The 22,228-nt window shown below is 47.3% G+C and overlaps 1 protein-coding gene across 2 annotated transcripts in view; it reads right to left on the minus strand.

Annotated features, from left to right (window-relative positions):
• The window catches only part of PDE2A (phosphodiesterase 2A), a 340,214-nt gene that overhangs the window by 65,781 nt on the left and 252,205 nt on the right, over positions 1 to 22,228 (minus strand). For both annotated transcript variants that reach the window (XM_061629143.1, XM_061629145.1), the window contains exons 4-6: positions 15,936 to 16,045; positions 13,283 to 13,338; positions 2,331 to 2,390 (exon numbers count right to left, since the gene is read on the minus strand). In XM_061629143.1, coding sequence (XP_061485127.1) covers positions 2,331 to 2,390; positions 13,283 to 13,338; positions 15,936 to 16,045 — 226 coding nt within the window. The remainder of the gene's footprint in view (positions 1 to 2,330; positions 2,391 to 13,282; positions 13,339 to 15,935; positions 16,046 to 22,228) is intronic.

A 22,228-nucleotide genomic window follows, 5' to 3' on the forward strand; every position in this document is an offset into this window, starting at 1 on the left:
TTTCGACTGAACATCAGGAAAAGCTTCCATACGACAATGGAACCAATGACCTAGGGAGGTGGTGGGCTCTCCGATGCTGGAGGCCTTCAAGAGGCAGCTGGACAGCCATCTGTCGGGAATGCTTTGATTTGGATTCCTGCATTGAGCAGGGGGTTGGACTCGATGGCCTTACAGGCCCCTTCCAACTCTCCTATTCTAGGATTCTATGAATACCAGTTGCTGGAAACCGCCGGCGGGCAGAGTGCTCCTTACGCTCAGGTCCTGCTTGGGGGCTTCCCATTGGGGAATCTGGTTGGCCGCTGTGAAAACAAGATGCTGGGCTAGATGGGCCTCTGGCCTGATCCAGCAGCCAGGCTCTTCTTATGTTCTTAATATGACACTGAATTTTTGTAATACATGAGTGGTGTATTTACACGAGATGGGTGAGGTATAGATGCTCTAACAGGCTTTTGGGGGGCTCTTTAAACCAGAAGCCAACGGAAGAAGCCAAGGATATCTGTGTGGCTACTACTCATGGTGGCCAGATATTCCCCCAGCATGCCTTGCTGCTGCTGTGCTCAGGTCCTGCTTGCAGGGTCCCTCCGAGGCATCTGGTTGGCCACTGCAGGAATCAAGGATGCTGGGCTAGATGGGCCCTCTTTGGCCTGACCCATCCGAGAGGCTCTTCTGGGGTTCAGACTATGATGGTCCCCTGTACTCCCCTGTGCAGCAACCGGGAGCTGCCTTGAGGAAAGGGTGGTGGCTGGAGGCAAAGGGTTCCTTCAGCGCTTGGGAAGAGGGGAAGCTGCCTCATGCTGAGTCAGACTAGTTGCTCCATCTAGCTCAGTATTGCCTACACCGACTGGCAGTAGCGGCTCTCCAGGGTTTCAGGCAGGAGGTCTCTCTCAGCCCTACCTGGAGATGCCGCTGGGGACTGAACGTGGGACCTTCTGCATGCCAAGCAGATGCTCAACCATGAAGCCACGGCCCCATCCCCATCTAGCTCAGTATTGCCTACACTGACCGGCAGTAGTGGCTCTCCGGGCTTGCAGGCAGGAGGTCCCTTCCAGCCTTACCTGGAGATGCTGCTGCCACGGCCCTTCCCTTTGAAGGGACTGCTAACCAGCGGCCTACGGCCTGTGGCTCTACAGTCACCATATCGGTACATGACTTTCGAATGCTCTTCCTAAGAGGCTCACCTGGTTCCTATCCTTATGTCTTGCTGGCACTAGGCAACATCCTCACCTGGACCTTTTGTAAACATTAGCCCCGTCTTTGCCTCTAGTTTTTTATGCCATTTCACGTTTTGTTGTTGCTGAGTTTCTTTTTTATAAAAAGAAAACAAAACGCTTTTCGTTCTGTTGATTGTTTACTCTTCCTAAGTTGGCCTGAAATCAATTGCTGGTATAAATATTTAAAGTAAAATAAAGAGCCTGAACGTACGAGATCTGAACAGGGTGGTTCACGACAGATGCTCTTGGAGGTTGCTGGTTCCTAGGGTCGCCATAAGTCGTGATCGACTTGAAGGCACAGAACAACAACAACAAAGAGATGTATACCCTCTTATCTGCAGATTGTCAGGGACTGTTTCTGAATTTAGGGCCACCAGTTGCTGACCCCATACTGTATTCTTGAACATAGAAAGCATTTTACACACACACACACACACACACACACACACACACACACTGGAGGCTGGTGGTTCCAATGTCAGTGGGGCAGCGAATCCGCTCCAGGTTTAGTCCTAATTTTCCAGGAGCTGCCCAAGAACCCTTGAAATTCGCACTAAAGCCCAGAGCAGGTTCACTGTCCTACTGACATTAGAGCCACCAGCCTCCACTGCACCCCGCAAAAAGCCTGTTGTTCCCCAATCTAAAGCCAGAAGGATTTTGTAGCAGGCAAGTATCTTGGATAAAACAACAGGCCTGAAATGTGTGCATTTAACCAAATTGCACAGAATGAGGACGTTAGACAGAATGGAAGTGCATTCGAAAGAGGGACCTAATGAGCAATAATCAGAGTAGATGATTGTCCAATTGCAAGTCAATCAGCAGTTGTGCAGGGGATAAGGGCGATCCCTGGTTAGGCTGGATGACCACACAGCGGCCAGCCATTTAACATGCCTTCAAGTGGGGAACACAACAATTCAGGAAAAACTCAGCAAAACCCTGACTTAAGAAAATGGCATATTATTCACTAATGCACCAAATGTCTTCACTGGAGGAAGGCAGAGTGTGACAGCAAGATGAGACAAGAAAACAGCCCCGGTATGAAAACTGTGCCTGACAGAGGTCAACGTGTAATAATAATAATAATAATATTCCTCATCGCCATCCCCTGGCTTTACTCACGTGCTTCTCTAAAGCGCGCAGGTTCAGCTCATCAGATTCACAGAGCTGACCGCAGTGCACCTGAAAAGAAGAAAGGGAGAAGGTGAAAGGCGTTCACAATGCGGAGCGTTTTCTAGCTCAGCCTTCACTAACCTGGTGCCCTCCAGATGTTTTGGACTACAACGGCCATGCTGGCTGAGGCTGATTGGAGTTGTAGTCCAAAACATTTGGAAGGTGCCAGCGGGCGGAATCTGCTCCAGCAACTTGGCTTTCAAGGTCCAATTTATAAAACCATTTCAAAGTAGAGTAAATGTGGGGTGAATTCTTCCTCATGCTGGCCAGCCCTTCTGTGGCTCTTTGCATGCATCTGCCTCACCCTGAGGTGACCGACTCACAATCCATTTTTGATGCTTCCACTTAACCCGCTTTGGCAGATTCCCACTGGTGTCACTGGCTTCTGTGAGAAGACGGAGGCCTTTGTACGAGCCCAGCACCAACAGCCTCCATGCATGTGGGGTGAGGCCTACCAGCAGCCCCAGGAAATCTTGAAGTTTGTTGGGCCTGCCACTGAATGACCATTGGGCCCTTCTGTCCCCATTGGAACCTGTCATTCCAGGAAGAAGTTCAGCTCAGAGAAAGAAGGCCTTCCTTCCTTTCCCCCTCCCCCGAACTTGGCTGTCTTTACTCAGCATGCAAAGAGTTTCTGGGGCTTTGGTTTTGTTCCAACCAAAAGGCGAAAGTATGGCTGGAGGGGGGTGGTCAAGCAACTGAGGAAGCACCGGGCAGGATATGGCACCAAAGAGAGAGGGAGGGATGTCAGAGAATTCTGACGAAAATGGAAACCGGAGCAGAAATGTCCCCATGTTGGCTTATTTGTCCCGTGTCTGGAAAGGAAATCAATCCAGTGAATGCCAATTGGTATCCAGTGTTGTTGTTGCTTTCAGTATGCAAATGATACATGGTGGATTACATGCCCCCCCTTTGCATGATGTTTCATTTACATTGAAATGAGTGGGGTGGAATAATGAAATGACAACATAAATACATAAATACACATTTAACATAATTAATTGGGTATATAATGTAACGTAATTTTGCCATAGAGGTTAGTGAGACAAATAAAATCATCTTGGAGAGAAGACAAGCTATAGTGGAATGGAAACAGGGCTGCATGCGACGAATACAGGGTGGAACGGAAATAGATGCCTTCTGACATCCCTTTTAAGCCCAGTCCCTCTTAAGAAACTCAAAGTTCTCTACAAGTAGGGGAGGTGGGACTGAGTCAGGGGCTCAAAAGGCCTTGGTTCACTTCCAGCCCTTGTCAGAGCAAGTTGCTCACTGGGACCCCTTGCTGGATCGTCACCTTGTAGTGGTGAGTGGGCTTGCGTGTTCCAATGAACCCTGTCATGGCGGTCAGGTCAAGGGAGAGGAACCAGACAAAGAACGATCCAAGAATGTCCTCAATGGCAGAACAGGTGGAGGATAACAATGTGTATGTTACAACGGCTGTGAAGGCGGATGAAGGCTGCAGCAGATAAAGGACTTCCAATAATCGTGGTACCCATGCCATTGGATCAAAGCCTTTTCCTGTCAAGATTGTGTGATGATCGTGGTGCGCCGATCTCCCCACATAAAACAAATTCACGCACAGGCATCTTCCATAACAAAAGTCCCGTGGTGATCGGCGAATGGCGATGGGGGCAGGACTGTGAAATCCAGAAGCCCCTAGTCATTGGCTGGCACATTGGCAGTGGATACAGATTCAGATGGATCCATTGTTAAAGTCTTTATTTTGGAAGACAATCTTACTCGGTCATGAGTGATCGCCAAGAGAAGAGCTCACTAGGAGCTCTCCATGGTGTTGCCTTGCAGGTTCTTCTGCAGGACTAGAATGGGACATTTCAGCCCTGTGCAATCCCCCACCCTCTCTCTCTCTGTCTCTTGTGCACATGCACACGCTGTCCAGTGATTATTGGTCCACAGAGACCCCAGAGGTAAACTAATTGTCTATCCATGAAGCATCTACAGCAACGAAGGCAACACAAAGCTTCTTTTGTCAAATCCCTGACTCCTGTCAGGCAACAGTTTAGTCAAATCCAGAGTGACAGGCCTGTGCACAGAACTGGATGCTGAACTGATAACGCTATCAATGCACATCTTCTCTGCAATGGGACAAGCCTTCAGCCCTCTGAAAACAATGCAAATTCACACTTGGATCATCCCTGCATTCTCTCAGTTGCCACAGTAATCCCGTTGCTAGCCAACACTTAGGCATCCATTTTGCTAGTCTATAGAGGACCCCATTGTACAGCATGCAGCATCTCCGGGGCTGAATCTTCGGAACGCTCAGCAATTTGTTGTTACACCTCTCTGGAAAGGGTGACTTCCCTGTCTCTCTCCCTCAATGCTAAATTCCTGGTTAGCTACACTTCGCAAGTGGCCTCTCTGCCCCTTGTGCAAGACAAGCATACCTTAGCAAAGAGATAGGTACAGAGGAGCTGGAGAAAGCCAGGACAGACAACCGCCGTCCACAGGAGATAAGGATAATGAAATTCAGAGCGGAGCGGGGGAGGGCTCTACGCTCACCACGATCCCAGAGCCCTTGCCTCAAGGTCCTTTTGCTAAGGAAAAACTCCCAGCAGCCACTGCATGCCAAATTTGTTTCTGGCTCTTGATGGCAAGGTCCAAGTAAGTCATCCAGCCCACAAAAGGGGCTGGTAACGGATGCTGCTGTGGTGCAGGAGCCAACAGTGGGGTGGTGTAGTCAAAAGCCTCTGCTTCAGATCTCGCCTTGGCCAGAAACTCATGAGGCAGCAACAGGCACTTCTCTCAGCCTTACTGCCAGTAATGCTGCCTTGGGATATAACACCGGGCGATGTCACTGGCTTTTGGTAAGTTGAGTTTGTTGGTTATCCTGCTTTTCCCAAAATCAAAACAGCTTATCCAAGGAAGAAAACTGATTTTAGATTTGATGGCATTAAAAACAATGCAACACTAAAATGGTATCCGCAAAACATCAATAAATCTGTTATGCAAATTTGTATAAATGAGCAGAGATCGTCAACGGTCTGAGATGCATGTGTGCCAGTGTGTGCGTTTACCTAAGTGGCAGGCTTCTACCCTGCATTGAGATCACTGAGACTTAAGGTTTAATAAAATAAGAAAAGCTACTTTATTTATAGATACACAGTAGGGCCCCGCTAATACGGCAGGTTAGGGACCAGGCCCCCGCCGTAAAGTGGAAATCGCCATAAAGCGGGCCCCCATAGACTATAATGGGCCGCGTTGCGAAAAAATGTCGCAAAACGTCGCAAAACAGCAAAATCGGCTTTAAAATGGGGAATTTCCCCTGCTTGAAAGCCGCCGCCTCAGCGGAACACCGTAATGTGGAATGCTGTAAAGCGGGGCCCTACTGTACATAGTAGATAGGAAAAACATTGTTGTTGTTATGTGCCTTATAGTCAATTAGGACTTATGGCGGCCCTATGAATCAGCAATCTCTAACAGCATCTGTCATGAGCCACCCTGTTCAGATCTTGTAAGTTCAGGTCTGTGGCTTCCTTTACAGAATCAATCCATCTCTTGTTTGGCCTTCCTCTTTTTCAACTCCCTTCTGTTTTCCCCAGCATTATTGTCTTTTCTAGTCAATCATGTCTTCTCATGATGTGTCCAAAAGGCATACCTAGTTCTAACTAACTAAGTTGGAGGTGCAATGCCCAGACGTGGGTATTGCCCTCCTGGGTCAGGAGAGAGACAGGAGACAAAGGTGTCTCCTCTCTCTCAGATAGTCAAAGAAGAGAAGATGGAAAGGGCGGAAGGGGGAGGGGCACATAAGCTTCCCTAAATATATCAGTCTGCGACGGAAGGCAGTCAAACAGAGCATCACAGGTAAAGGTAGTCAAGCCTAGCCATCTGGAGGACCCTAACTCTACCTCCCTTCTGGAACATAAACAAAAGAACAAAACAGGAGTTGCTCTTGCCCCACTTCCAACAAAAACAACAATTTAAGAGCAACAGACACTACAGCACATCAACCAAACATTAAAAGCATGTTGGAATAACACTGATGATGATAAAAATAATACATCAGAAGCAGAGTTTCCTCCTGGAGAGCATTCCTTTTTTATATATAAAGTACACAGTTTATTTATCACTCTAGGGGAAAATTCCATAATTTTGGAGTCACCACCAAAAAGACCCTTCTCTTGTGTCCACCCACCTGATCTCATGTATTAACAGGATGAAGAACAAACCATATGCTTGACCCCTCACACTTCTTTTACTCTGTAAAGCATTTTGCGCACTGACAGTGTAGTGCTTGTAATAATGTGCACTTTATCTTGCGAGACATGGTGGTTAAACATTAAAGAGATAAGGGACAGTATGTGGCTTATTTCCCCACCCATCCGCTCATCTGTACACGTGCAGTGCTTGAAGAGATTCCTATACCAGTGACCTATACCAGCTCCCTTCCCAAGGACTGGATTGCCCTTTTAGTTGGCAGCTTTTTGGGTCAATGGCCACTAGACTTGTGCTAGAAAGAAATGAAAGCACACGCAAATAGCCTTCCTGTCCTAGTTTTCCTAGGTGGATCCACACTCTACACTCACTGAAAAGCAATGCCTGAGAAGGGCTATAGGGGCCACCTATGCAACACTTTGTGACATGCAGAGGCCACCCACTGATCCCACTGGCAACGACAAGGGAGCAGTAGGCGGTGTGGGTGCGTGTTGTCTGAATCTCAGAGGAGGCTGTGTGCACTCTGCCTACACAGTGTTATTTCCCCATTCCCAAAGGGAGCAGGCCGTAGCTCAGTGGCAGAGCAGCTGCGTTGCATGCAGAAGGTCCCAGGTTCAATCCCCAGTGGGGTCTGCAGGCAAGGGTCAGAAAGTCTTCCCGCCTGAAACCCTGGAGAGCTGCTGCCAGACAGTGTAGACAATACTGAGTGGTATAGATCAATCATCTGACTTGGTATAAGGCAGCTTCCTATCTTCCAATTTGTATTTATTTTTAAAATCCAGTCAAGGTGAGGGAGGAGGTTCATTTATGCCTCACCCTCATCACCACTGCAGCCTGCTGATTATCATTCACCCTCGACCCAGCAAAAACAATAGTATTTGCCATGCCGGGAAGAATTAAATGTGCATGTTGCAGGAAACCAGATTTCGACTGAACATCAGGAAAAAACTCCTAACTGCTAGAGCCATACGACAATGGAACCAGTTACCTAGAGAGGCAGTGGGCTCTCCGACACTGGAGGCCTTCAAGAGACAGCTGGACAGCCATCTGTCGGGGATGCTTTGATTTGGATTCCTGCATTGAGCAGGGGGTTGGACTTGATGGCCTTATAGGCCCCTTCCAACTCTACTATTCTATGATCCTATGATTCTATGTCCCACTCTTAGGCAACTCTAGTGGCACCCAGAGACAGCCAACCCCATTAAACAGTATTCCCCAACCTGATGCGTTCCAGGTGTTGTGTGCTACAACTCCCATCCTTCCTGGCCATTGGCCATGCTGGCTGGCGAGGTTGGATATGCGACCCACAACATATAGATGGCAGTGTTGTTAGCTATGCATCCTACAGGCTGGTGTATATAAAACGTTTCTGAAATATGGAAATTAAAATGCAACACTCCCCCAACTACAGTAAAAATGCCCCTGCAGTGATCCTGGCAAATAAAAGCACTGAGTTCTTCTGTTTCTCTGCTTCTTTCCAGTCGTGGTGCTTCACATAAAAGGTCCCCCTGTCATCAGTCTCCAATTAATTAGTGCTCTCTTCTTACCAGCCATGCAGAGACCTGAGCCAACCCCACCTAGCCTGCCAAGAACGAGCATAGAACAGGCTCTTTGGCCTGTAATTTTGACAAACAAGCTGCTAAATGGGTGCCCAGTCAAAGAACTGGGAACAGCCAGATCCTGTGGAAATGAGCACAACTTTCCCCCCAGATCTGCTGAGTCTGCCAGATTATGGCAAAAGGCAGCGGGAACTAGCGGCTCTGAGATCAGTGGGGCAGTGAAATCCGCTCTGGGTTGCAGTCTGAACTTTCAAGTTCTGAAATCACCATGGGCAGCTTCTTGAAAGTTTGAACTAAAACCCCAAGTGGATTCACTGCCCCACTGATCTCGGAGCCACCACTAGCAAAAGGTGCCTCCCATCCTTATCAAGAGCAGAGAGTTTCACCTGTCTTTAGGGCTGCATATACACCATACATTTAAAGTGCATTTAAAGCACCCCCAAGAATCCTAGAAATTGTACTTTACCTTCTCACAGAACTACGGTTCCCTGCACCCTTAACAAACTATAGTTCTCAGGATTCTTTGAGGAGAGGGATGTACTTTAAACGGATGATATTTTATACTTATTCAATATATTGTATTTTCACTGGAAGTTGTAATCGCTGCTTCTTTAATAATGTTATTTGTTATTTAATTTTTGTAAATTGTATTGTTTTTATTTGTGTTTTTTGTAAGCTGCCTTGAGGGCCTTTTGGCCAAAAGGCAGGGTATAAATAAATAAATTAATATAAATAAATAAATAAATAATGGTGCGTATGCAGACTTAGGCCTGAGGAATTTTCCCTCCAGAGCCCTCCCTCTGCAAGGTACCAAAGGGTATGTAGGTGTCTTGAACCAGGACCTCCAGTGGTCCGTCCCTAGCGCGACTTTCTCCTGTGTCACAAGCACTCTGGGTCATCAGGAGGCCAGGCAGACTGGGCTTGGGGGAAAGGGCGCCCTCTAGACTGCAGTTCCAGCCTGAAGAGATCCAGCTGACATACCAGGTGGAATGCTATGACAAATGATTCTCTGAGCCAATTGGGACACACCAGGCCCTACTGCAGCCACACCAGCTGATCAGCCTCAGCAACTTGTCTGCCTACTCTTCTTCTCCCTTATGGTCCATCCCTCTCTTGCCTTATTGCAACTGGACATAAGCACATAAGAAGAGCCTGGCTGCTGGGTCAGGCCAAAGGGGGTTGCATCTAGCCCAGTATCCTGTTCTCACAGTGGCCAACCAGATACCTCTCTTGGGAAGCCTGCAAGCAGGACCTGAGCGCAAGAGCACTCTCTCGGCCTGCAGTTTCTAGCAACTGGCATTCAGAAGCATGCTGCTTCCGTAGACCTGTAAGTTTAAAACTGGTGCCTGTTTCCAGCATGATCCTTCTGTTTTAATGTCCCAGTCCTTGGTTCTCATGATGCGGGCAAGAAGCATAGCTTTGAGGGCAGTGAGATGAGGCTATGCGAGTAGCAATTGGAGGGGGCATGGAAAATGGAAATGGACTGCCTTCAGGTCAATCCTGACTTACAGCAACCCTACAAATAGGGTTTTCATGGTAAGTGGTATTCAGAGGGGGCTTTCCATTGCCTCCCTCTGAGGCTGAGAGGCAGTGACTGACCCAAGGTCATCCAGTGATCTTCGTGGCTGTGTGGGGATTCGAACCTGGGTCTCCCAGGTCGTAGTCCAACACCTTAACCACTATGCCACACTAAATCTCTCTTATATACACACACAGACATATGCCCAAACATGTTTGGAGGGAGAGATTATGGAGGCAGTATCCCAAAAAATGCAAGCTTAATGGCAAAGTTTGCCCAGGTCTGACGCTCAGCAGGTGGGGATCTGGGTGTTTTAAATGAAGGGTCCTGCTCTGGCATAGAGGATGCTGGGTGTCCATGAGATGCTCCACATCTGCTGAGCGATGATCAAGTTCAAACTACGGAAGAGATGCAAAGCTGCCTATCTCAGGTCAGTCCACTGGTCTATCTCCAGATTGTCTGTTCTGACTGGCAGCAGGTCTTCGGGATCTCAAGCAAAGAGTAGTGGTCTTTCCCAGTCTTCGTACCTGATCCTGTCAACTGGAGATGCCATTGGGGGCTGAACCGGGGACCTTCTGCAAGCACAGCCCCTTCTCCTAAGAATGAGGTAGGTTTCTGGTCCTCGTGGTTCTAAATAAAGTGCTGATTGAAATTGGAAGCTGCCTTAGACCATTTGTCCATCTAGCTGGCTGTTGTTTACAGTGATTGGCAGCAGTTCTCCAGGGTTCCAGGCAGGGAGTTTTTCCTCAGTCATACCTGGAGATGTGCAGGCTTGAACCTGTGGCCTTTTCCATGCAAAGCAGGAGCTCTGTCCCATCCCTAAAGCGTGTGATCCTTTCTTGTCTGAAGAAATCACATATGTGATGCATAAAGGCAAAAGTGGCAGTGATGGGTAAACAGGCCTGGCCCACCTGGTCCCTTCCCCCAGTGCTTGCAGAGAAAGGTCAGTGCTTTTAATAATCTTAATTCCCTTTTAATAAGCGCTGGTGAGAATCTCACAGCTCTAGCGTGAGAGCGTCACTGTTAATCCACTTAAGCGCACTTATCTCCCTGGCTGCTGAACTGTCACCCCCCCCCTTCCAATGCCATCACCACAACCTTTCTGGGCAGCAGCGAAATTAGCTGGGCAGCTGCAGGACTTTGTTAACCTTGCCGTTCTCCTCGCTGCATTTGTGAAGAGGTCGCGTTAACACAAAGTTTTGGAGAGATCCCATTCCGGTTTGACCTCTGACTCCTGTGGCTTTAATGAGGCAGCTTAATTAGAACTCCGATAACGGCCATGTCAGAGAAGCGGAAACATGTGTGGTTGACCCCGTTGGCCTTTTCCATCACATACTGCTGAGTCTGTGCACCACCAGTCCATCAGAGGAGGCTCATGCTACAGCTCGGTTTGTTTCCGAGTAAAGCCCTTCCAAGGTGGCTCAAATAAAAATCAGAAGCATAAACTACAATGAAAGTAATTTTGTTGTGACTTAAAAAGTAAAAGAAGCAGTCTAAACACATTACACAGCCCAGCCCAGCAATTCAGATACAAAAGATTTAAATGGAAAACAGCCAGCTTAAACTCAGCCTTCTCCAACCTGGTCTCTCCTGATGCTTTGGATCAGCCCCAGCCAACATCAACCCCAGCCAGCATGGGGGGCAATCCCATCCAAAACTAGCTGCAATAACCATCCAGCCAAATTCCAAAACGGTGCTCCCACCATTTTATTTGGATTAAACTTCAGCTGATTCACCATCATTCTTCACCCATCCAATCTACTGCCTCTAGACAAACTGCATGAAGTACTACTTGACCCTGGTTAGGCCTCATCTTGAAAGCTGCGTCCAGTTCTGAACACTGCACTTTAAGAAGGATGCAGATAAACTGGAACAGGTTCAGAGGAGGGCAATGAGGATGATCAGGGGCTGAAAACAAAGCCCTATGAGGAGAGACTGAAAGAAATGGGCATGTTTAGCCTGGAGAAGACTGAGGGAAGATACGATAGTACTCTTCAAGTACTTGAAAGGTTGCCACACAGAGGAGGGCCAGGATCTCTTCTTGATCGTGTCAGGGTGCAGGACAAGGAATAATGGGCTCAAGTTACAAGAGCCAGATTTCAGCTGAACATCAGGAAAAACTTCCTAACTATTAGATCGGTACAACAATGGAACCAATGACCTAGGGAGGTAGTGGGCTCTCCAACTTGAAGGTGGAGGCCTTTAAGAGTCAGCTGCACAGCCACCTGTCGGGATGCCTTAAGCTGGATTCCTGCATTGAGCATGGGGTTGGACTCAATGGCCCTGCCAACTCTACTGTTCTAGGATTCTGTATGTTCAGGATTTCCATAGTTTCCCTGGAACTAAGTAGATGGAAAAGAGAGTGATAGATATGCCTGCCATCTGTATTCTGGTGACACTGCAGCACAGACCTCCAGAATTTCCCTAGCAGTTTCATGCAGAAGTTGGGACAGGATGGTGCCCTGAAGCACTCTGTTGTCCAAAGGCAATCAGGTGGAAGAGGAGTCCCCTAGCCTGTTCCCCCAGAAAGGACTAAAGTAACCATAACACTGTGACACCTAAGCTCATTTTGGAAAGACAGCTGGTATTGGAATCTGCTGAGAAGTCCAGCACTCCCTGGAGTAAGTCATCCACCAAGGTGACCAAGGCTATTTCCGACCCAGACCCAGACTGGAACAGATCCAAATAATCATTCAAAAATGCTCGGAGTGGAAAAGGCACTGCCTTCCCCAATCTCTCTCTCTCTTGGATATGGTACATTGGACAGGGCACTGGGTGATAATTGTCTAGAATCATAGCATCAGAAGAAGGCTAGGACTGGGGAGGGCAGCTATGAGAGAACTAGAAAAGGTCATCAAATGCAAAGATGTATCACTGAACACTAAAGTCAGGATCATTCAGACCGTGATATTTCCGATCTCTATGTATGGATGTGAAAGTTGGACAGGGGGAAAAGCGGACAAGAGAAAAATCAACTCATTTGAAATGTGGTGCTGGAGGAGAGCTTTGCGCATACCATGGACTGCAAAAAAGACAAATAATTGGGTGTTAGAACAAATTAAACCAGAACTATCACTAGAAGCTAAAATGATGAAACTGAGGTTATCATACTTTGAACACATAATGAGAAGGCCTGATTCACTAGAGAAGACAATAATGTTGGGAAAAACAGCAGGGAATAGAAACAGAGGAAGGCCAAACAAGAGATGGATTGATTCCATAAAGGAAGCCACAGACCTGAACTTAACAAGATCTGAACAGGGTGGTTCATGACAGATGCTCTTGGAGGTCACTGATTCATAGGGTCGCCATAAGTCACAGCTGACTTGGAGGCACATAACAACAACATAGCATCCAAATTAGATTTTTTGAGCAAGGTCTAAGTAGTGTCTTCTTAAGAGCAGTCTGAACATATGGTTTAACAATCCCATATGTGGCCTATGGAGAGGAAAGGGGTGGCTGTGATGTGGCGGCCTTGCCAGAGGGTGACCCTATGAGTCACGCCCAAACCTCTAATCTCCCCATGGGGAATCTCAGACCCTTCAGAGTTTCATCTCTTTCTTATCAGCTCAATGGTTTTAGCAAAATCTCAAGTTTCTTCCTCTCAGGGCTTCCAGCCCCCTTCCACAGCTGTCTGTTCTCGACCACGGACTTACCAGGATGACACAAACCACAGTCCCGGCCTCCTTGTCCACCACAGGGATGATCAACACTGCAAAACAAAGAGGACCTCGTCAGACGGAGAATTTAGCAAGAGGGAGGAAGGGACTCCTCGCAGCAACTGAAAGCGGAAGGGCCAACGAAAAGGGAGCGGACACAGTGAGGCTGGGGCTCCTGAAGACTAGGGGTGAACATATCGCAGCAACCAAAGAGCCAAACCCGGCGGGCAGTGCAGGGATGGCAGTGGGAAGAAGGTACAGTTGCTGCCTGGCTTCTAGAGAAGAGGAAATCTGTCCATTTTGGTTTCTCGCTGTTTCTGGTTTTTCCAAACTGAAGTTCAGTTCTGCACATTCCCTCCTCAGTTTGCAATTTATATATATATATATAAATTCCTCATGAAGATTTGCCAGTGTCTTTCCTGGGTTCCTTTCAGGGGGAAGGGCGGGATATAAATTTAATAAATAATATGAAATTGAATAAATACATAATTCAAATGTAGATTTCTCCCACTATGTATATTTATGTATGTAATTTTTGCCTTATAAACATTTCTGAACAGCTATTTCTCCAAATATAATGCATTTTTGTATGTTATTTCCACTACTATTTTCAGGGTAGATACTTCACCCCAGTATCCGCACTTTTGTACATGTTCTTCGGCTGCAGAACAGCATTGCAGAATTCAGAGAGGTGTGAATTTGTAAGGATGGCTGGGTTTCTGGTTCTCGAATTGTGCAGATTAGGTAAGCTTGCCTTTAAATGAGTCTAATTTCTGCCCTATCACTACTGGCTTCTGACTGGCAACCTGTTAACAGACCTCCTCTTTGAATTTCCTAAAGCAGGTTCAGCAGCTGGAGTCAGGAATGTGGGGGTGAGAAAGGAAGGTCTCTCCCTGTCTCTGGTACAGGAGCTCTCATCTTTCTCGCCCTCTAATGCCCACCCCCAGATGTCCCTAGAATGGCTCTGAGGTATAGGAAAAACATGAGCTGGAGAAAATGTCCTGGCTCCGGACTCTCCTTGCCAGTGTCTCTCCATTCCTGCTTAGTCTTATTCCAGCAAGAAACAAGTCTGCAAAGAAAGTAAGTTGTGTATGCATGAGTCTGTATAATTTGTGTGTGCTTCTGTGCAAAAGCAGAGCTCTGTGCATGGAGGCAGGGGAGATCACAGGAGTGGCAGCTGCTCACACACACACCACAGACCACTGTGGGCAAGTGGAGGCTAGCCAGCTGCGGCTGACCCCCACCAAAGTGGCCTCTTGGAAGAAACAGGGAGCAGAGAGGTGGGCAGCAGCTTGGATCCTCAGATAAGTTAACTTCAGGCTCCCCCCGAAAAGCTTCCCTAGGAAGGACATGAGAGCGAAAAGCCTAGGGAGCGAAAAACTGGCCCAAACTCCACCTGATGGTGCGCTGATTGCCTCCCTCCCAGAACAGCCTCATTTCACACAGTTCAGGAGGTGAACATCCCCATCCGTGCACGTTGCAGCCTTTCCCAGCCTTTGGGCCCCCAGATATTGCTGGACTATCGTTCCCATCATCCCCGACTGTTGATAGGACTTGTAACCCAGTAACAGCTGCAGAGGGATCCAAGCCACTGATTCTATGTCAGGGTTTGGGAATCTTCTTCAGCCCAAGAGCCACATTCCCTTCTGTGCAACATTCCAGGGGCCAACTGTGAATGCAAATTTCACCTTTGTATAGTAGACTAGTTTCTACACACACTCTCACACACCTCTCTATCCTCCATGTGGGCAAGCAAAGAGGCATTATCAGGGTGCAAATACACATTGCAGCCAGGCAAAAACACTCAAGGGAAGCATGAAGCCTGGAGTCCCTGCCCACCATCCCCCGTTCTATATTTATTTGTTTATTGTTAGATTTATATCCTGCCCTTCCTCCCAGCAGGAGCCCAGGGTGGCAAACAAAAGCAGCGGCGTCACTAGTGGGAGTGCGGGGGGGTGCGGACCTCTGGCGCGCGCCCTCCCAGGTGCATGGACGGGGGTGGCTGGTTTTGCGTGTGTGAGCGCGTGCGCGCACACACTCACCACGTGCTCCAGGCTGGCGGTGGAAGGCCCGTCCTGGCTTCACCGCCAGCGAGCAGGCGCCTGCTTTCAGTCTTGCCCACCCAACTCCGAGGAGGAGTTGGCTGCGCCGACCTGGAGCGCTTCTCGGCTCCTTTGCCGGGTAATGGCGCGGGGTGGGGTGGCTCTGGGTGTCACCCCCCTCAGGGTGTCACCCGGGTGCGGTCCGCACCCTCTGCATCCCGGTAGTGACGCCCCTGAACAAAAGCACTAAAAACACTTTACAACATCATAAAAACAGACCTTAAAATACACTAAAACCAAAGAACTTTAAAAACATTTTTTAAAAGCTTTAAAAACATCTTAAAAAGGGTTAAAAACATATTGTTTAGAAAGAAAAAAAGGTTTTAAAAAACACATTAAAAAGCAATCCCAACACAGACGCAGACTGGGATAAGGTCTCAACTTAAAAGGCTTGTTGAAAGAGGAAGGTCTTCAATAGGCACCGAAAAGATAACAGAGATGGTGCCTGCCTAACATTTACTGCATAGTACAAAACAGCCACATAAATGGCAGGCATCCCCTCCCACTCCCCACCTTACCAACCCCCTCTTGCCCAGGGCGGCTCTTACCTTGCTTATCTGGGGCTAACGGTGCAGCCAGGCCAACCATTGCCTTGCCCTGCAGCTCAGCCAGTGGCAGCCCATTGCATGCCACCCTCTTTTGCTTGAGGACGGCATCTCTGGAAGGACAATTAAAAGGAAAAAAAACAGAGTTTAAGGAGAGACAGTATGAAAATATGCAGGAAAGTCCAGGGTGTGTTCTGAATGCAGAATGGCAAAGAAAATTAGCCTAGGAGGAATTCAGTTAAGTAGTCCCCACCAATTTCAGAAATAGTGCAAAGAATTTCAGCAGGCTATTAAGAAATACTATTCTAGTTCTGATGAGTGGAATGGAATGTCTCAGAAGGGTCCCACACATACAACCAAATAGACCGGTTCCAGTGCAGCAGATATAGCAGGTGAGGCAGAAGTGAATAAAATTATAGAAGTGTATACAATTAAGCATGGCGTGGAGAAAGTGGGTACAGTTTTTATCCCTCTCACAGAATCATAGAATAGTAGAGTTGGAAGGGGCCTATGAGGTCATCAAGTCCAACCCCCTGCTCAATGCAGGAATCCAAATCAAAGCATTCCTGACAGATGGCTGTCCAGCTGCCTCTGGAAGGCCTCCAGTGTCGGAGAGCCGACTACCTCTTCTAGGTCATTGGTTCCATTGTTGTATGGCTCTAACAGTTAGGAAGTTTTTCCTGCTGTCCAGTTGAAATCTGGCTTCCTGCAGCTTGAGCCCATTATTCCGTGTCTTGCACTCTGGGACGATCGAGAAGAGATCCCGGCCCTCCTCTATCTGACAACCTTTCATGTATTTGAAGAGTGCTATCATGTCTCCCCTCAGTCTTCTCTTCTCCAGGCTAAACATGCCCAGTTCTTTCAGTCTCTCCTCATAACACTTGAACTCGTGGACATCCAATGAAGCTGAATGCTGGAAGATTCAGGACAGACCAAAGGAAGGGCTTCTTCATGCAGTGCATAAACGATGGAATTCGCTCCCACAAGAGGCAGTGAAGGCCGCCAACTAGGATGGCTTTAAAAAAAAGGATTACACAAATTCATGGAACTTGGAGGATGAGGCTACCAATGGCTGCTTGTCACAATGGCTGTTTTCTATCTCCGCTGTCAGAGGCAGTATGCCAGTTGCTAGGAATCACAAGTGGGGAGTGGGCAGTTGTGTTCAGGTCCTGCTTGCCGGCTTTCCAAATGAGGCATCTGGTTGGCCACGGTGAGAAGAGAATGCTGGACTAAATGCAGAGCTTGGAAGATTACTTTTAAAAAGTAATAAATTACAGTTACAGTTATATGGCCCCCAAAAAGTAGTAGTTACCGTTACAATTACAATTGCTCTGAAAGTAACTGATTACTTTTACTCAAAAGTAATTGCTACAATTACATTTTAGGTACTTTTTTTTTAAATTGCCTACAAGGTGCTGGCCTTGGCTGCTGCACATCTGAGTAGCCTAAAACAACATTAAAAATAAGCACACACACACACAGAGGGTAGTAGAATAATTTTTTTATCCATAAGATTAACAGAATGGCATAACAGAATCTCACATCCCCTCACCCCACCCCCAGCAATGATGATACCCCAACACACATATTTATATATATATATATATATATTGCCTCCAGCTCTTTTTTCCTTCCACTCCTGTCCATTTTTAAACAATTGTTTTCTCCACCCCGTCTCGCTCTCCACCTCCTCTCTTGTTGCCTCCTAAGCACCCACAGAGCATGAAGGAAGAACAATGCTGCACAGAAGCCCAATTTGAAGCGCATGATTTTTATTCACAAATCAGAGCAGCAGAAGACTCCCCTGCTCCTCCCCAAGTAATGCGCAAAAGTAATGCTGGAAACATTCCAATTACTCCTCAAAAGTAGTGAAGTTACTACTCGTTCTATTACCAGCAAAATGTAATGAAGTTACCTACTCGTTACTCAAAAAATTAATAAATTACAAGTAATTCGTTACTTGTAACTAGTTACTTCCAAGCTCTGACTAAATGGGCCTGTGCCCAGTTCCCCGCTCCCCCAAAAAAATATCAAGCAGTTTAGGAATCTTTTAAAATAAATAAACAAACTCCTTGTAATGTCTGAAAAGGTCTCAACTATGTGATGAATACTGGCTTAGCACAAGCAACACTGGCCTCTCCACGTTCAGGGTGGGACTCAGTGAAGCAATTAGGACCATAGGATGCTGTGTTATCCTGAGCCAGAGCACTGACCATCTAGCTCAGGACTGCCCTACCTGGAGATGCTGTTGGGGACTGAGCTGGGACCTCCTTCATGCCAAGAAGGGGCTCCTCTAGGCCAGTCGCCACTCACACTAGTTAGGAGTGTGTCACCCTGGGAAGTCAGCCCCATTGACACCTGTTTATCTGCACTTCCAAATAAAGGGCACTTAGATAGAATAGGGGTGTTAAGCAGTCATTCTCAACGAGCAAAGAGTTTTGTCTGTTTGCTGTGAGTGGCATGGGAGGAACTGCCTCACCAGGACCAGACAACATGTCCTTTTAGCCCAGCGCTGTTGACTCAAGGTCTCAGTTGCGCTGCTGCTGTTGGGTTTTCCCCCCCTTTATATTTCAGTTTTTCCTCTTCCCAGTTTTTTTTAATTGCTGCTTTTATTTTTTAATGGATGCACTCCTTTTCAAAGAGCACTCATTGTTCTTTCCGCTGAGTTTTTAGTAAGCTGCCTTGACCACCTCCTTTCTTGATGATGGGACAACGGGGCGCATTCACCCCATTCTAATAATAAATACTCTAGCTGGTGGCAGCTCTTCCGTGCAAAGAGGAGCCTTTACCCTCACTTGCAACCCAACCCTTTGGACTGGAAATGCCACAGATTGAACTGGGGACCTCCTGCATGCAAAAGAGCTGCTCTGCCGCTGAGCCACAGCCCCTGCACTGAAGCAGTTGCAATGGGTTTTGCTGGACAGCGCACATACAGGCAGAATTTCAGCAGCACCAGTTTTCTCAAAAACAGAGCTGGTTTCGGCAGTGAGATTTTGGCTTCAGAGAAGCAGCTAGCTAGCCAGCCTGATCTGAACTTGATAGATTCAGATACAGCTTTGGAGAAACACTGAATTTGTGGCTACATCTCTGCCATTCCTTCTTAACATCTGCATTTTTTTCCCAGGGGCACCAGGAGTCTCCCACATTTTCTTTCTTCAGAGCTTTCTGAATCCCACAGTGTTTAGAGGAGGTGAGACGCAGCCACCACAATCAATATCCTGTTAGTCTGGCGATAAAGAGAGCCTCATTTCCTGTCTCTGTAAAACGGGGATAATAGGAATCTCTTGCACACAACTGCCATGATCAATGAGACAAGGCAATGTTATCATTAGAGAGAAAGAAAGAAAGAAAGAAAGAAAGAAAGAAAGAAAGAAAGAAAGAAAGAAAGAAAGAAAGAAAGAAAGAAAGAAAGAAAGAAAGAAAGAAAGAAAGAAAAAGAATCTATGTGACTTTACATATGTCTACATACTTTTGCATGCACACGCCTACATTGACAACCACATGCTTGGAATCAGAGGAATAACAAAGGACCCCAGGTAGATGAGGACAGAAGCTACACAGTGATTTCAGCTGAGAAACCAATTATTATCCGTGCTCTGGAAGAGACAGCGTGTCCTGACAGGATGCGCAGCCTTTGTGGCTTAGACTGCAGCTTGGATCAGGAGACATGAATCCCAAGGCAACCACTACGCCTCCTGAAAGGATCCCTTTTTTAATGCATTCCCTGCTGGGACCTTCTGGCCTTCCTCTCCCCACCCGCTTTCCCTTCAGCTAGTAGAACAGCTTGGGATGTATGTGCAGTTGTCTCTCCCCCGCCACTCACTCGCTGCCTTGTCAGGATTATTGCCAAAGCCCCTTCGGCATTTTGAAGGATTTGACAATAAGCCACGAGAGCTGCCTGAGAAACCCAGCTCTCCCACTTGCCTTCGGGGAGACAAGATTTCCAGATGATTCAAAAGCCCCCTAGAAGGGGAGTCATGGCGTTGGAAAGGGGACCGAGTGTCATCAAGGCAGGAAAGATCATGCTCCCTCCTCCCTGCAGAGCCCAAACGACACAGGATCCAGGATCTGTTATGAGCAGAGGGTGGCAGGTGGGGGCCAGCAGAAAAGAGGCCCCTGCGGATGAAGCCTCTCCAGAGAGCTCTAGCAAGGGAGCCAAGCTGCACGTCACAGGGGAAAAGGCAAAAGAAGACAGGCTTGGCGAGGGAGATAAGACGAGAGAGGATTCAGTGAAATTTGAGAAGGAGCAACATCCTGAGCAAGGAGGGGAAGGGAGAAGGAACTCGTGTGACAAGCCTTAATAAAGCAGCAAAGGGTCACAACAGGTTATTGTTGTTAATATTATTAACAATATTTCTTACTTGCCCTTCATTGTGCATTTATTTATTTATTTGATTCAATTTATGAGAAGGACCTTGGAATTGTAGTGGATCGCAAGTTGAACATGACCCAGCAGTGTGATGCTGTGGCAAAAAAGGCAAACGCGGTTTTGGGCAGCATAAACAGAGCTATAGTTTCCAGGTCGAGGGAAGTAATAGTCCCACTATATTCTGCATTGGTCAGGCCTCATCTGGAATACTGCGTTCAGTTCTGGGCACCTCATTTTAAGAAAGATATAGACAAGTTGGAGTGGGTTCAGAAGAGGGCGACGAGGGTGATAGCCGGTATGGAGAACAAGTCTTAGGAGGAAAGGTTGAAGGAACTTGGCATGTTCAGTCTGGTGAAGAGAAGGCTGAGGGGCGACATGATTGCACTCTTTAAGTACCTGAAGGGCTGTCACATAGAGGAGGGTACAGATTTGTTCTCTGCCGCCCCAGAGGGTAGGACTAGGTCTAATGGTTTTAAGTTGCAGGAGCGTAGATTCAGATTGGACATTAGAAGGAACTTCTGGACAGTAAGGGCAGTTCGGCAATGGAACCGACTGCCTAGGGAGGTGGTGGGATCCCCTTCGCTGGATGTCTTCAAGCAGAGGCTGGACAGCTATCTGCGGGAGATGCTCTAGCTGTGGATTTCCTGCTGTGAGCAGGGGGTTGGACTCGATGGCCTACAAAGCCCCTTCCAACTCTAAGATTCTATGATTCTAAATATCTCAAAAGCCATTTCACAGTAAAAATATCAAAAATAAAAAACCCATTACGTATAAATAATTCTGCACTTACCAAAGATTATAACAATTCCATCTATAAAGAGCAATATAGTGTGTGTGTGTGTGTGTGTGTGTGTGTGTGTGTGTGTGAGAGAGAGAGAGAGAGAGAGAGAGAGAGAGAGAGAGAGAGAGAGAGATTTAAGGACAAGCTCAACATTTAACACTTCTACTTTGCAACTTTAGCCCACTTTCCGGCTTCCTGTTGATCCAGGCTTTTTGCATAAAGAGGGAGGGGGAGATTGCAGTCAATCAATCACATCTAATTTGCTGCTTGTATAGCCTCTCTAAATTGCCAGAAAATGTCAGTTTCTCTTCCTGCAGGGAAGGGTTTGTGTGTCTTCCTGATTTCTTCGCATTCAAAATGGGCTTATCTGTCCACCCACAGGCTTGAGTCCACTTTGACAATGTGAAGTCCATAGAGAGGTCTTGAGCTACTTGGCTGCATCATCCACTTTACAATCAGGTTTTCTCTGTGCCAACTACGAAAAATGCATTCCGAGCAAACTGTCAGTTCAAAGGCGTCCAGAGGCACAGGAAAGGTAGCACATGTCCCCTGTCGCATAAGGTGATATTAATAATGTAATTATCACCATCTGTCCTTTGCTGCATATTATTTCCCTCCACTGTTTACAGTCTTCCATCACCCACATCCATATATGTACCTGCAACTCAGGAAACATTTCAGGCATCTGGTGAACTGGACTGGGGTGGAGGTTCTGTGCCCCCGCCAGGGTTACTGGACTGCAAGCCCCATCATTCCTGACCTTTGGCCATGCTGCCTGGGGCTGATGGGAGTTGGAGTCCAACAACTTTTCAAGGAGGAAAGTTTGGACTAAAACCTGGAGCAGATTCCACTGCTCCACTGACATGGAGCTACCAGCTGCCACTGCCAACCAGAGGCCCTAATAGGACCTGAGTGCAAGAGCACTCTCCCCTCCTGTGGGTTCCAGCAACTGGAATTCCGAGGCATTTACTGCCTTCAGTCGTGGAGGCAGAACATAGCCATCACGTCTAGTAACCACTGATGGGCTTATCCTCTTCCTTGAATTTCTCTAATCAGCTTTTAAAGCCACCCAAGTTGGTGGCCATCGCTGCTTTCTGTGGGTTGTTGTTGTTATGTGCCTTCAAGTCGACTATGACTTATGGCGAC

The sequence above is a fragment of the Rhineura floridana genome, chromosome 5 (assembly GCF_030035675.1).
Source record: "Rhineura floridana isolate rRhiFlo1 chromosome 5, rRhiFlo1.hap2, whole genome shotgun sequence".
Classification (NCBI taxonomy): domain Eukaryota; kingdom Metazoa; phylum Chordata; class Lepidosauria; order Squamata; family Rhineuridae; genus Rhineura; species Rhineura floridana.